The following is a 15,945-nucleotide window of genomic DNA, read 5'->3' as shown; positions in this document are numbered from 1 at the left end:
ACCTTTGCAACTGCTGAACTGTCACCAGGAGTTGTACCAAACATCCCAGCCTCGCAAAACCAACTGGCCTCGACAACGACAACCTCCAGGTTCTGGAGCTTTGGAAGCACAGCCTGGCACTGAATGTGTCACACGTGGCGATGACTTTCTGTGGCAAAGCACCGGGATGCCAGGTGCTGTGGCTAATGCTTAAGCTGCCTGGGGGCTCTTGGGTTAAGCCTCACCTCTGGGTCCTGTAATGACAGGTCGATGGTGCTGTGTGAAAGCCGTTCCAAGGGAGGAGGTCTGCGAAGGCGAGGGACTGCTGAAACCAGACTTCTCTGACTTCTTTAATGCAGTTGGCGATGGCATTCCTGGCAAGAATGATTGATAAGTGCAATTTAATAATGCTAGGTCATGGAACGACAGCCTATGCATTGTGAAAGTGGGTGCAGAAGCAGCTAGATAAACTTAAAGGACAAACGAAATTGAATACAACAGCAAGCTGAAAGCTCACTTTTATTTATGGGATTTTTTGAGGCAGAAGTGGCCATGGTTTGCTGTGAGCAATGAGTACTAGAAGGCAGCCATATTTTTCTTTTAAATCTGAAATATGGATAAGATGCAGCTTATTATTGCTACTGAAACCTACTCTGCTTTATTTTTAGAAATCTGTAATAGCTGGAGCATTTGGATTTTTACAGGCTTTTTATGAGTTCTGTCTTTCACTTGCTGGTTCAATAGATTATTGCAAATGGATCTTTTAAATGTGCTGCAAGACTCAAGGCACAACTCGAGAGTGAAGTTTTCTGAGTCCAAACCCTGCCATTCCGTACTCCGTTGACTTCAAAGGTATTTGAAAGTAATATATTTATGTGGTTTCCTTTTGCTTTCAAAAATTTTTAAAGGGTGAATGGTATTTGTGTTTTGATATTAGAAGCCACAGCGGAATTATTTCAGTTGTTATAATGCCTTGAACTATACCAAAGGCTTCCAATGAAAGGTAGAGTTAAGCTGCCAGTGGGTGAAACCTCTCCCATGGACAGGCAGAAATGGTGCAATGCTGCTCTGACTGTTCTGTTACACTCTCTGAGATCAACTTCTGCTGATATGACACCAACCTTGTGGCCCTTTTGGCTTCCAAGTGGTACCAAAGAAATTAATGGAATGAATATTGAGGCTCTGAAATCAGAGATTTTTTTTTTTTAAGTGCGATTTATGCTTAGATAAAAGAACGTTGCAGCACATAGTTGAGGACGTATGTGTGTCCATATTATTAACTTTATTTTTATAGATATAGAAGCATATGGATATTCTCATTATCTGCACGTACTCTGAAAATAGATAATTTCCAATACGTACAGTACATCACACATTTTGCATATCCATAAGGATGTAGCAAAACAAAGTTGCAGAACTGTTGGGGGTCTCAGGTTAGAAAGCAAAAACTAAGATAACGTGGAAGTTGAACTTCCACCAGCAAAGCCACTCAACCTACTCTGTATTTTACAGAATTTAATTGTTAAAAATGGAAGAGAAAGGTCTGGACAATATTATCTCTGGACAGTATCATTAACTTTATATTTAATAACACTAGCTTTATAGTCCCTGGGACGTTGATTGCAATAAGCAGGAGCCTTCTTGGTCTTTATACACTGCTCTGCTGGGGTCTTAATGGTTTCAGTGAGGTTTTGGAGTTTATATTTCAGGAAGTTAAATAGTAAGGGAGTGGTTAGAGCTCCAGCGCTGTAATTACAGCTTTCTGTCTTGCAACTGTTTGCTACAAGGGTTTGCTGTTGTGAGGCTTGTTTCCTCACAGCAAGAGAAGTTAGATATACAATCTTTTAAAAGTAAGAGTTTGAAATGGACAGAGATAAGAAAAATGCCAGGTTGGTTCATTTCACAGTGCTCTAAAAGATTTTGGGGTAGGGACAAAAGCAGGAGAGTTGGTTCAGTTTGGGGCAAGTGAGAAAAGGAGGCTGAGCTAAGCTGTCTTCAGTGACATATTCCATTAGTTGCAATGAACTTCTGCTCACGTGGCACATTGGCATTTAACTTTGTGGCTGCTCTTTTTTTTGAGCGTTCACATCCAGGACAAGGACACTCAAAAGAAATAAGGGTAATGTTGACCCTGATGTCCTTACAGTGGCGGAACTGGGGGAGGGAAACAGTAAACGGGTGCCACCCCAGCTCTAAACACAAAATCAATGGGCAGTGGCAACATCTGTGCTCCCGGTGGTGGAGGAGCTGGGCTGCTGTGCTAAAAACCTGCCTGCATCTGAACCACGGCCTGAGGAAGGGGCAGGGAGATGTGGCCAAAAGCTGCAACACGTTTACGTGAATGCATCCAAACACTGAAACTTGAGGCACTGCAACAACAGTGGTGGATGACCTTGAAGTACGGCAGCGCTGAGCAGGGCTGGGAAGGGCTTTTGTAGGGTTGGGACAGCAGCTGTCATAGGAAAATAGAGATTTTGATGTAACGCTACGTTGTGAAATGGAGCAGACATGCAAACTGAAGCACTGATTATTGGTTCCTACTTTTATTACATTTGTTTGTTATCATTCGTTCTGATTGCCATCGTTATTACTGTTGCTTTTTTTTTTTTTTTTTTAATTTATTTCAGGATATTCTGAAATGTGTTGCTTTGGAACAGGCCAACTCTATCATGTTTTCATTTTGTTTGAGGTTTGTAATGACACATTTTATTGTGAGTGATCATATCCATCAGATCTCAAGAAAAAAATGGCTGCTTCCTAGTTCAGAAGAATATGCAAACAGGAGCTTAATTACATCACTTAATATTGACCAAGAGAAAGAAGAAGTTGAGCTTGCCAGCTCATTTCTAAAGCATGTTTTGTCCTTTAAGAGGGGAGGGTATGACAGAAAGTTAGGCAGTGCAAAGCAATTAGCATCATTCACATTTTATGTTGCGCTAGCATGGTGCTCTAGCAGCAAAATTCAAACATTCTTTGAATGGGTTAATAAAAGAAGAAATACAGTCGGCATGCAAGAGAAAGGTTTCCAAGAACAAGCCAAAATATGTCCCATTCTTCTAAATTTATCACAGCCATGTCACATTATCCTTGAGACTGCCAGGAATGTCAATTTTTTTGCAATTTTAAAAAAAATATCTCATTTAGCACCATATGTTTGGTTAATGTGCCTGATATATCCTGCGTATTCTTTAGTCCATCCATTTCTAATACTCATTTTCTTTTTTCCCCCCTCACTGAGCCATATGTTACAACGCTGGTCATTCTATCGAAGCTCCTTTCAGGAGCTGGGAGCAAAAGCAAGCAAACTCGGGTTTAATCACCCAGAAAAATTTAAATCTGATTCTCCAGCTCTTGCTCTTAGGTAAGCAATCTCAACACTTCAGTTAGCTTTGTAGGTGCCCGGTGCCTATGGAAATCAGGCCACCTATGAGATACCGTGTTGTATATTAACAACTGTGAGGCAGGAACTAAATGGCTAAAGATAGAATTAGGTATTTAATTTTTGGCACCCATGTATGAGACTCTTGGCTAGTTTTAAAGGTCTTCTGTTTCATACCTAATGAGTTTTAACACATTTAGTGGTCCCCAGCCCTCAGCTTCCCCTCCTGTGTTGCTCAGGGATGCAGGAAATTAAAAAGTTAAAGCTAGAGCTACCAAGGGCAGAGCCCAGGGAGGATGCTGCTGCCTTGCACCACTTTCCTCAGCACTGTTCCCATGAGCTCACAAATACTGGGGACCACAGCATGGAAGACCAGGTTTCAGCACTCCACATGGTGGTGCCAACCTTTAAGGACACCACAGAGGCCCAGTTCTCCTCCGCTTCCTCTCTGGTGCAGGGCAGCAACAAATTACTCTATCCCCAGCCCGTCTCAGCTGTGCTGGCCAGTGAAGAGGGAATGGAGCCAAGGATCCTCCCCATTCCCTGCCTCTTTCTATCCATCTGCTCTGAGCAAGGAATAAATGAGAACAGCCAGAACACAACGGCTGGGTGACCCAGGTGGGGTTTTCAAGTGTTCCTTACTGGTCTGTGCATGGGACTGTTGTCCAAATCACAGTCACACCTGGCATTTTTGGGTAACATAATTTCACAATCCAGGTCTGACTCTCCTCCGAATGTTAGTTAGAATACAAGAAATGAAAATCAGAATTAGTCTGTTTTCATCTTATGGCAGCCTTTAACTACAGAATAAGTGGAAAAGTTAATTGCCAAATAAGAAAGAAAATGAGGGGATATGTGGCACGAAACACAGATGGAAGCCTGAGTGGGTGTGTTTCCTCAACTCACTGAAAGCATGCGATTGTATGAGTACATATATGCCAAACATATATGGTCTTAGCCTGCTCCCATTAACATGAATTGTTTTGTTTTTCAATGGACAGAGGGAGCCAGACCAAAGACCCTGATGGTGCTAAATGGAACAAGATGTACACTTTCGTATTTTTTTCCACAAGGAAATATTAATTTGACATTGGTTTTTCAGTTGAAAAGAATTTTAATTGCCGTACACAATAAGCAGAAAATTCAGACAACAATAATCTTGAAACTGTTAGCAGCATTATATTTCTATCAAGGAATTTGAGTGCCTTTTCAACATTAGAGCTTTCTGAATTTTCATTAATTTGGCATTTCCCTAAACACACAAGTTATTTGGTTCATTCCACATCATGCATCACACCCTTTTGCTCAATGCATAATGCAAGCGTAAATGGGATCCTTGTCCTTGAGAGACTCTGGTTACTGGAGCCATTGCACGGATGTTGAAGTCCCGCAGTAAGACTTTCCAAAACTCTGCACTTCGCAAACCTCCAGCCCAAGTTTAATCAGTGAGTGCCCACGAATACTCCATGTTCCTCATCTTCTAAGGGGGCACTGGAGCACTGTGGTGTTCTTAATTCCTCTATCTCCTTATGTCTGCCAGTACTAGAGATGTTTACCACATAAAAGTCTTCCTTGAGTACAGCTAAAGATCTTCAAATTTTCATGTATGATGCTGATACATATTTAAATGGATCAGAAAATGATGTGTGAGAATTGAATGCACCAATCCTTCCCAGAGCAAACAAATATCTATTAACCTACTTCCCATACGGCTATGCTCCTCACTAACGGAGGTACTGAAATGATGATTAACTTTGATGAAGTGAATGTAGTCATTACAGTGTAAGAGAAAAATTCCCCTCCTCTCCAAATCTATAGCTCTGTCTGTATCTATGTGCTCATCCAATTTCGCTTGTTAATTACTAACATTATTCTGACTATACACATCTTAAACAATAACTCCATATCAAGTCAGTCACACTGGTAGACAGCTAATATCCACCTCCAAAGACGACTGTTGGATAATTACCCCACTGCTCCCAGCAGTTCTCTGCCACTAGGCTCTTGATGGAGATTCAGAAACAACAAAAGCTATGAATGAAGTGTGACTTAGATCTTCATTCTCAAGGGACACTATAACAAGGAATCACAGAAGCTCAGATATCACCAGGTGGACCATGAACTCGACAACATGCAGAACAAAGAGATGATGCATAAAGACAAGTTGGCTGTTGAAGAAAAAGCTGATACGAGGGAAGAATTTTCCAAGGTATTTTCATCCTTCTGTGGAAATTATTCCGTCTATATCTGAAATAAGTATCAATAGAAACGGTGATTGGCTGCTTTTTTTTTTTCTGGGGAAGTCTTAATTTCAAGTTTCTTGAACTTCGGATGGCTATGCTACTATCAGTCATAGCAAATCTGTTCTACTTATTGCTGAACGAGCTTTATTTGTCTTCAGCTGAGCTACAATCACACTAGCTGCCATCCATCAGTTTACTCTCTTAGTTGCTCCTGTATGTGCAAAATACAGTGCTGATAGAAATTCCCTCATTCTAATAAAGTGCTCTTTAGTTTCTATGTTTTGAACGTCTGCTTGCTCCTCTGGTCACACTCTGAGTTACCATGATCACTGATCAACTACCTGCCAGCGAGCACCTCACTTATCAAAGCAAAACCCAGCTTAATGAACAACGACTGCACAGAAGTAAAATGAAAGCTCCCATCTATCCACTTATCCAACTACTGCATATGCATCAGGAACACACACAACCAGTTTCCTCAGAACTCGACATCTGACAGATATCAGGAAAACAGAGCTAATCTATCCATATCCATCAACATCGTATCATAGGTGACTGCCAGATACTTAAGAAGCTATCCAAAAGAAATGTCACAACTCTTTTTCAAGACGCTACAAAAGAAATGTTCCAAATAAAATAAAGCAAATGCACGTACAAGTAAATGAGCCAAAGAACTTAATAAAAAGAGATTGATTAAAATGAGGACCAGAATGTTCAAAAAGGACTAAGAGAGAGAGGTGCCAAAGGCGCATTAAATGGATTCAATGGCTTTAGGCTTTAAACGCTTTTGGATTCCTCAGCAATTTTTAGCCAAAAATGATCATTCAAGTTAGAATCAGGATTCTGATGCCACTTAAGATAAAGAAGAGTGATATTTCTACTTTGTAAATGAGTACTCCTCCATTTACAAAGGAGAAGTATCAGTTTTACCTGTGATAAATCCTGTCTACAGAATGTGAAAATGCATGATGCAACATTTGTTATTATTTTAAACCTCTACCCCATTAAAATCTACGCTAAGCATTTTGGTGCAGTGTTCCCATAGAGTGTATATCTTATCTGTCTGTATCTGTGTTTACAGCACCATCTGGATTGTTTTTGGTGCTGTAAGTGAGCCTCCATCCCTGTCTTGTCATCCAAGGAACTCTTTCAATAGCTAATAAACTGGTACCAAACGTTTGACCAACGTCTTCAAAATATCACCTCATTGGAATTTTAAATTGGAGAATTTTGGTGAGAAGCACATCAAACAGCAAGATCACAGTTTGCTTCTCCCTCTAACTTCCATCACGTTCCCATGTCATTTTCCATTTTGTAAATACATATTTTAATAAGAACAAAAACTGTTTTCTAATGATGTCCTTAAACTTCATGATGTCATTTAAAATTCATGATTCCATTTGCTTCATTTCAAATGCTGTTTGAGACTTTTTCAGCATACTTGGCAGATTAGATATAGCAGCGGGGACAAACTGCAGCCATCCATAGGAGAATACACCTTTATGTGGGTGCTTTGGGGATGGAACATCTATAGCTGTTAGGCAAAAAAATTCCATCGTAAATTTGGATGGCATTTACAAAGCCCTCTAAAAAGTCTTTGCATATGATTATAGCTGAGGTATGATATTTTTGCAAGTAAAAGACCCAGAATAGATTTATGTTTCAACTATATCTTCCTGAGATGCATATGGATTCTAAATTGCAAGTGATGTTAAAGGGAATTTTACTAACTGAAGAGGATCGAGTCAAATTTTATTTTTTTTCTCTCCTCCAAAATCCTTTGCTCAATGTTTGCATGCCATCAAAAGATCATCTATCTATCCAGGCTATACATAACCACGATGGCTACTAAATGCCAAAGGCATGAGATGGAGATGGGCAAATATGCGGATTTTTCAGACTTGTGACCTCAGTTGCTGCATGGTAATGTTTTGAAATGACTTTTATGATGACAAGACTAAGTTTGGTGCTAATATTGGTTTTGAACTTAATCGGTACACACAGCCACTGAACATATGTTTCAATTAATAAAAGGACTGTGGACAGGATTGAAAATAACTCAGATAACTTAACATGCACTGTAAAGTCACCTGATCTCTACACAATTTAAGGTGAAGAGTCTACACACTATTCCAAAGAATGAAATAGTTGCAAACTGAATTCATGTATCACACCAAGCTGAAATGGAGTTACAATTTGACAGGTCAAGAGTGTACTCATGGAACTATTATGTATTGCTATGCAGTGGCTTCGGGTGTTTTTATGATACGACTGCCCAGGTTTGACAGTCACAGGGCTGAACAGTCATCTCATTTCTCCATAACACAGCAATTCATTTGGAGCTGATGTAGAGCTGCTGTGCTTTCACTGGGAGGTGCCCATAGCTGATGTATGTTGGCATGTGCCTCCTCCAACGGCACTGCAGGGCCACCACCAGCAACTCCCCAGCAAGACTCGGCAGCTCCCACTCAGCACAAACTTAACGGTTTCCCAACACATCAGTTCTCCCACAGGTGATATCAGAGAGGCAAAATCAGCCTCATTTTTTTCCACATTTCCAATGGCTTTGGGATTCTGGGGGTAACAAGGAATCCCCCTGGAAAAAACTGGATTGTTCCTGTGGCCGAGGAGGTAAAGGTACAGCAGGGCGGCTTTGGCTTCGCTTCTAGAGGAGCTGCTTGTGAGTTCTGCCCGACACCTTTACATCCACTGAGCAGCTGAAAACACATCTGACAGAGAGGCAGAGGGCTCACAGGAAAACAGTCCCTACAAGTTCATGGGAACAGGCATGGAAAGGGCAGAGTAACACGTCCAGGCTCCCTTTGGGCTGTCGCTCTGGTAAAGTGCTCTCCTCCACCAGAGAACCCAAACAAGAGGGAAAGCTGGTACACCCCCCAACCACCCCAATGTCTGTGCACCCAGAACAAGAGCATTGGCATTGTTTGAATAGGCACACCCACCATGTAGTGCTCCGCGGTGTTCGGGGTTTCTTAGATATCCTAATTTTATAAAAGAAAGTAAAAGAAGAAAAAAGAAACAAGGTGAGAGAGAACACTATCATATTTTGTAGCAAGCAGGATACTGTGTGAAATCTTGGCCCAGTGAAGTGATAAAGGGGAAGCTTTCCGTTTGCTTAAGGGAAAACTTACGAGCAAATAGTAAAATTACCGAAATACCACATTGCAGAAAATGGGTGCATTTAGGCTCAATTAAGCTGTAAAAAGGAAAATGGCACTTTAGCTTACAAAAATGAAGGGACAGAGGGAGCTATCAGAAGTAACTTTACAAGATTTGTATGCATGAGGATGCTGCTTCACTGGACCAAGAAAGCTACAGTATGGGACAGGATTTTTCTTTAATAGACACTTTGCTAGATAGCTTTGTTGAGCCACAGAAACTGCTGCTCTGGCATTATGAAATAATCCTACATAACTTGATCTCATGAGCTTAGGAACACAGAAAAATAGCCATGCCAAATCAGATTACAGGGATCCACCTAGCCCACTGTCCTCTCTCTGACAGCGGTAATTAATGGATGCCAAGGAAAGAGGAAGAGACCAGGGAAAGCACACAGTGATAATTCTCCAAAACTCTCTCCCAGCCTCCAACGATTTGTGTGATTCAAGGACTTCTAAGACAAAGTTGATACCGTGCTAGAGAAGGTACTCAAATCCAAATGCACAGATTTACACCCCCCGCCTCCCCTTTTTGGATTCCTACCCCCATGAGATTTCCACCCGTCACACAGGAGAGGTTTCACAGTTTGCTGCTGGCAAGTCCAGTGTTCTTGCCACTAACTCTAAATGAGCTAACAGCTTTCGAGCCCAACGATGTTATGTGTATAAGAGCATCCAACACTTTTTCCTACATAAAAAAGTGACATGTGTGCTGAGGTGCTCTGAGTGTATATACTTTGGGAGATAATTTTTTTTTTTTTAAACAAGAATTTGGCTGTAAACTGATATTAACATTTTCCAGTATATGTGTAAAACACATGTTTCAGAAGAATAGAAGAGAGAAACTGTCACTCACTGGGAAGCTTTAGAGCTATCTGGCTCCCTGGGAAACTGCATGCAACTATTCTGGTGTCCAAGGGTTTGACCAGTGAGTTTCCTCTTCCTGCAAAGAATGAATGCAGAAGTAATAGAAAGTCTGAGGGGGAGGATTTTAGCAAATGGCTAAAGATACTCCTGTGCTGCTAACTTCAGCAGGTAGGAAGAGGGTAGTGGTGGAAGAGACAGGGTGGGAAGGGAGAACCGCCTGCCTTCCCCTCCCAGCTGCCAGTAGAGAGAAGGGGCAGGGGACTGAGCTGGGAGAGCCTCGCACGCTTCAGCTCAGCCCTCTGAAATCCCTTTGTGCTTCTGCACTGATACACAACAATGCCGACAGGTCAGCACAGTCCCAGCACTGCACACAGCGTCAGGACGTTCTGCTCTGATTGCCCAGCTCTTGCTGTGACCGCCTTTCAGGATGGAGCACGGCTCACCGGCATGGCACAGCCTCCTTCGTGGCGTTAGCACTGCTTGCAAAACCCCCTACTCCTGGACACAAAAAGTGACTTCCCAGGCATCACTCTTATTTCACTGCCCACTTCTCGGGGGAGTTTCTGAAGTTTTCATTTTCTGATCAAATTGGTACCTATGTGTCAATTTTTACTTTATTTGTAAAACGAATCAGTAAAACTGGGGACCTGAAGAAAGGCTTATCCTTTCATTTTTGATGGCATGTTGACTTGGTAAGATTCTAAAGGCATGCCTAACCTATTAGGGGGTCCCTATAACTTTCCTTAAAGCAAAAATTAGAAAGTGATCGAAAAGTTTTATAGAGGAGAGCAGAAATATAATTTTAAGCCTCTTAAAATTGCCTGAACTGTGAAATCAAGTAATGAACTAGAAAAGGATCTGTCAGCTGGAATCAAAGCTCTGACTAGTCAGCATTTTCTTCCTAAACCTTATTATGGTGAAGATTTTTCATCTCTGCGCTCCGTTCATCCCAACAAATAAACCGACTTGACCTCCACCTGTTACTTGGTGAAGTCTGCTGTCATCTTTGACTGAACCCTTTTCTTCCCCTTCAAAGCCCTCTGCACCACTGAGGAGGTGGGGAGATACAGCTGTGCATCGATTCAAGTGGATACCAGCTCATCACCAGACAGCGTTTCACAGCACAAATGACAAGCAGCAGAGGAGAGAAAAATGTAGTGCCAATGAATTCTGGAAGGGGGCAACATTTTTCATCAATTTAACAATGAGATTTCATAGAAAGAAGTTTTTGTGTGTGTGTGTGTATGCGTGTGATATTATGAACTAGCATTGGAGGCAAAAACATTTTGCTTCTGCTGTAACAACGAACCTACGCTAACACCGCGGATGAAGAGCTGCAGAACAGAGTGGGACCTAACTGTGCTTCTCTTAGATGGCACGAGTGAATTGCATTAGCTATTTCAAGGAGGTTCAGCTCCAAATGCGTGCAGTTTTCTGGACTTGGAAGCAAGTTGTGGCTTTAAAACGTAACATGGCTAAATAAAACAAATGTACATTACAGAACATAGCACAGCGAGACTGGTCATGAGGAAAACTGAACAGCAATCATTTCTTCAAATATATCATCATGACAGAACCATGCAAGTAGCTTTCTAATACAAAGACATATCAGAAAAAGCCATTTCATATAAAGTTGGACTTCTCTGGGTGATTAATGCTACATCCAACAAAGGAGACAGTGTCTGTCTAATTACATTAAATACTTATCTTCTAGGGATTGGCAGGGTGTTTCTGCTCAATGTCACTTTTCATGACAATGTAATGATAGATCCGTTTACTTACCAGTGCCATTAGCAAAAATTGTACTGTTTTCTCAACTGCCCTCATATCACAAAAATATTTGATTAACACACTGTAGCTTATCTAATACTCTAAGCAACATATTCCGCATAGTTTTCTCTCTATTAAAAGAACAAGATTACAGCTTGTAAAATTTTTATTGCACTCACACAAAAATAAATGAATAATGTGCGATACATTTCAAGTATCTCACTGCTTCACAAAATGGGTTTATTTAATTTTAAATATTAACTTGTGCTTTAAACATCAGGATTTGGGGGGAAAACTAGCAAACAAAGTACTCTGAGGTACGGCTTCCCATCCAGCGTTTAGTTATTATTTCCTTTACGTATCAGCACGTCTTTTGAAACTTTAAAATACCTTGGGAGGAAAGAAACAAAAATGCTTCATTCCTTTGCTGAAAAATAGATAGGGCCACCTCCCAAGTATTTGGAATTCACTGCATCGTGAACTGACTCCTCACAGTCACCCCACCGTGCCAACATACAGAGAACAATAACCTCTGGAAGAATGCACACAGCTAAGGCAGTTTATATAGTAACAAGGTAATTTCATAACCTTATATTGAAAAGAAGGGCTGTGAGGTAACATCCTCGCAATATATATCAGCTACCTGATTTTTACTAACAAGGTTAAACTGCTATCTGTTTGTCTCAGCACTCTTCATAATTCACTTTTTAATGGATGGACAGGAAAAGTTAGCAGTGTATGGCACAGATCATTTTAGAAATAGGACAAGACAGCTCAGGGCAGGATCTGAACATGCTCCTTCTTTCCATAGGATCACATCAAAAGTCTATCCTTAGCCATAATTCCCATCTACTCCTGAATCTTCTGAGGGATAGATTTCTAGATTTTCTATCAAAGTTAAATGGCAAATTCAAAAAACAAGGAATCCTTTGATTCTTCTTCTTTTGAGAAGGAGGTGTCACCATCAAATGGCCCCAGGTTGAATGGCCAGCTTCCCACCGTGATGCTCCATATGTGTGCAGAAGGCACATGGGCAGCAGCTCCACTCCTGGAGGAGCCAAGAACATCAACCCCATTTTGGTACAGCACTGCATGCTGCCACAAAATGGTAGCACACAAACTGGCCTCCACTAGGTCTAACTCAGTACAGCAACGTGGGGTTAATTAACACTGGCCTTAAATCCCACACAAGGATGACACCGCTCTCAACCTCCCCATATGCTCCCCCAAAATAATAGCGGATTTAGGATATTCGTTCCCCGAGCTGCAAGGGTTTGGGGTGTGCCTGCAATTATCTGGAGATAAGTCTGACACGCATTATCCTTCTATCAATGACATTCCCCTTAGTAGCCAACAGATTATCAGCAGCTTTGTGATATTCCAGGTGTCAAAGAAGAATTAAAAACCACAACAATTGCCCAAACAAAGGGACAAAAGATGGGATACGTGTTTCTGAGCCCTGCATATCAATTTAATATGTGCAGCTGACAATGATGCAAATGTCCTCGGGAGAGAGGCAGCAAGATCCGTGCCCAAACATACACACACCACCGTCAGCAAGATGGCAGGGAACAGAAGCAGTAGGATTCCCAGCCCAGGACACATGCCTCAGCAGGCAGAGCAACCCAATGAAACAATCCTCTGGTTGAGGAGAATTTTGGAAGCACCTGATATGGAAAAGGGCCCTAAACAAGCCAGATGGTACTTTTCGCTGGCAGCAGAAAGTAGGAGACAGCCAAAAACATTACAGCATTTCCCCAAGAGGCCAGCAGATCGATTTTTAACCATTTTTTTTTTAAAGCGACGCTATCAATATAAAAAAAAATAATGCTTCTGTGCATTTCTAAAAGTCTGATTTTATGAATCACTCACTTAAGGAGGCAACAACTGGAAGAGATGAGAAAGGAATGGACTCCCACTTTCCTGGGGTGGTTGTATATTCGACATTGCGTTTCTATTCAGTTGCTGCCACTGTTTACTCTGAATTAAGTGCCAGTTTTTGTTCAGGGTTTTCCACTTAACATTAAAGAGAAAAAAAATCTGTAAAAGTAGAGAACGGGCACAATGGTTCTTATGACACGGGAGAAACACTGTTTGTAAGGCTGCTTTGCCCTCTTTGTCCCCCACAAATTACTGGGTTTCTAGATGATCATTTTTTAACAGAGGGCAAACATTTATTTACTACCTACAAGTTCCCATTTGGCTACGGATTTGCATAAGAAATACAGCTGTTTTGGGGATCTTTTAATTTTTAAAAGCTCCAAATGGCCAGAATTGGCAATTCTGCCTGGATTACAGGACTGCTTTCAGGACTCATTTTGACGTCAGATGTTGAACCTTTACTTTGACAGTCCCAAGCAGTTTCTTGAACAGCACATTCAGATTCCGTGCGGCCAAGTGGTTTGCACTCGAGGAATGGAAAAGGAATGTAGGTTGTATGAGCTGAAAGGGCCCAGAGGGACAGAGGAGCTGTGAAGCAAGAGGACAACCAGCACCCTTTGTTTCAAACACACACCTCATGTTGAGGATTGGCCAAGCTCAGAGAAGAGTCAGGATGATGCCTTACTTTCCTTTGTCACTATTTTAGTTCAGAGCAAAGGCAAACCCTAAGACAGGGTTAAATCTGGACTACATCCAAAGTGCTTTCTCCTGCTCGGAGCACAGTGGTGCATTAGTGTACTGCATTACAGATAAAACTCCTGGAGACAAACGTGGGCTGTTGTAATAAAATGGGACATTACTCTGAGTACAAAGAAAGATAATCCATACATTCACAATTTCTTCAATCTCACTCATTGCAAATCCTTCCTTTTAAAATACAAGGTATTTCCTTCCTACAGGTGGAACCTAAGACTTTGCCTCCAGCCCTTTCTGATTTGAACAGTCCCACTCTTTTCAGCACTGCTGTTGGACGTGAGGATGCAGATACCACCTCATTTCGTTGGCTCTTTGGAGTTCAAAGATCTTAAAGCAAATCCCAGTGAACCAAACGAAGACTGCGCACAAAACTTCAAAACACAGCCTATAATTTTCTAGTTAATTTTAGCTACAGGATCTCGTGTTATGCTTTTTGGTGTATATCACACTAAAAATAGCATCAAGCACTGATGTAAGAGGAGAGCAGGAGGAATGATCTCACCAGGGCTGCAGGCCCAGAAAGAGCAGCATGGGCAAGAAGAGGTGGGATATGCTATGCATACCTACCTGCCTCTAACAAGACCTCAGTGAACACAGAAGAAAGCTGTCGTCAGTTTGCACATGAGATAGAGAGCATGAAGATTTTGTGGAGCTGGAAACCAAAGAGTCACTTACTAGAGGCTGTATGGAGAACAGCTGAGGGACAGCACTGCATTTGTGCCACAAGCTCTGAGGTTATCAAGGTTCCAGATCTAGAGGAATAACACAACTTTCATCACAGCACGTATACTTTCCTGCAGGTATAGAATGGCTCTGCAGCCATGCAGCCAAACTGTTGCTGCAGATTCCTCTGCTCCTCTATGCTCACTGACTGTGGTCAAAGTGTCAGGCAGGCTTAGCTCTAAAGAAGCTAAGCAGGGAATGATTTACTCACTATTTCAGGCAGTTAAAAAAAAAAAAAAAAAAAAAAAAAAAAAAAAAAAGAGAGCATCAAACAGAATGATCAGGCAACAGATTTAAAGCACGGAAAAGAAGTGGTTCTTCCCTACACAGTGCTGAGCTAAGCTGGGCTCATTCCCATGAGATGATGCAGGAGCCAAAATAAAGAATGGGTTAAAAACATCTGAGCACATCTCCACTGAAGGCTGTCAAACAAAGATGCAAACAGAGCCTCTGGCTCCTGAAACCAAGCTGCTTGCTGCCAACATCTGAGAGGCTGCACTCTGACAAGCAGCACCGAGTAGCTGTCCTGCTGTTAGATCTTTCCTCAAGTGCCCACTACCAGCTCTTATCAGAAGCGAGAAATTGGACTAGGTGAGTCTTTGGTCTAGCTAGGAAGAGCCATGCTTTTTGATGTGAGCATCTGTAGGCTGAAATGTGCTGCTCCTAGCTGCTGAGAAACAAGAGAATTGCCATAGGTGTCCAGCTCAGAGAAGTTAATATCACAGGAGCGCTCCTGGATCTGTGCAGAACTGGTGGATGAGGAAGATCCAGAGTCAGTGCAGCTCACACGGTGTGGGAAAGGAAACAGAGAGGGAGACATAAGAGAGTCTGCTTCCTGTTCCCATTCCTGCACCATCTTCTCTCTCTCCCCTAACACTTCTCATTGCACATTTTAACTTTGTGTGCGAATGTTTGCCTTAAAGCAAAGCCTGTTTTCTCCTTCAGAACAAAGATCAAAATGAGTACAGTAGCTGCACTGTGTGCTGCGCGTAGTGATGGTTGTACTGGGAATGTTAATAAACAGTGCCAAGAGCAGAACTTCTGCATAAAAAAAAGGGTGTAGGTTACATCTCCCCCTCTCCCCCATTTCATACAATATTTACACAGCTGTGCTTTGTAAAATGCGTAGGGGAGTTTTTTGTTATTATTTTTTGGTAATTTATTTACCTAA

General features: G+C 41.7%; 1 protein-coding gene across 9 annotated transcripts in view; it reads right to left on the bottom strand.

The window, feature by feature from the left end:
- The window catches only part of NFIA (nuclear factor I A), a 232,346-nt gene that overhangs the window by 45,297 nt on the left and 171,104 nt on the right, over nucleotides 1-15,945 (bottom strand). For 3 of the 9 annotated variants that reach the window (XM_042819914.1, XM_042819915.1, XM_042819916.1), the window contains 3 exons: nucleotides 9,634-9,720; nucleotides 8,562-8,600; nucleotides 225-353 (listed from right to left, as the gene is read on the bottom strand). The exons of 3 other annotated variants lie outside the window; for them this stretch is intronic. In XM_042819914.1, the coding sequence (XP_042675848.1) occupies nucleotides 225-353; nucleotides 8,562-8,600; nucleotides 9,634-9,720 (255 nt within the window). The remainder of the gene's footprint in view (nucleotides 1-224; nucleotides 354-8,561; nucleotides 8,601-9,633; nucleotides 9,721-15,945) is intronic. 3 more of the 9 variants (XM_042819918.1, XM_042819922.1, XM_042819917.1) reach the window with 2 other exon arrangements.

The sequence above is a fragment of the Centrocercus urophasianus genome, unplaced genomic scaffold (assembly GCF_019232065.1).
Source record: "Centrocercus urophasianus isolate 14NV4802_14NV808 unplaced genomic scaffold, USGS_Curo_1.0 seq_18, whole genome shotgun sequence".
Classification (NCBI taxonomy): Eukaryota; Metazoa; Chordata; class Aves; order Galliformes; family Phasianidae; genus Centrocercus; species Centrocercus urophasianus.
This window is presented reverse-complemented; position numbering and strand designations above follow the sequence as displayed.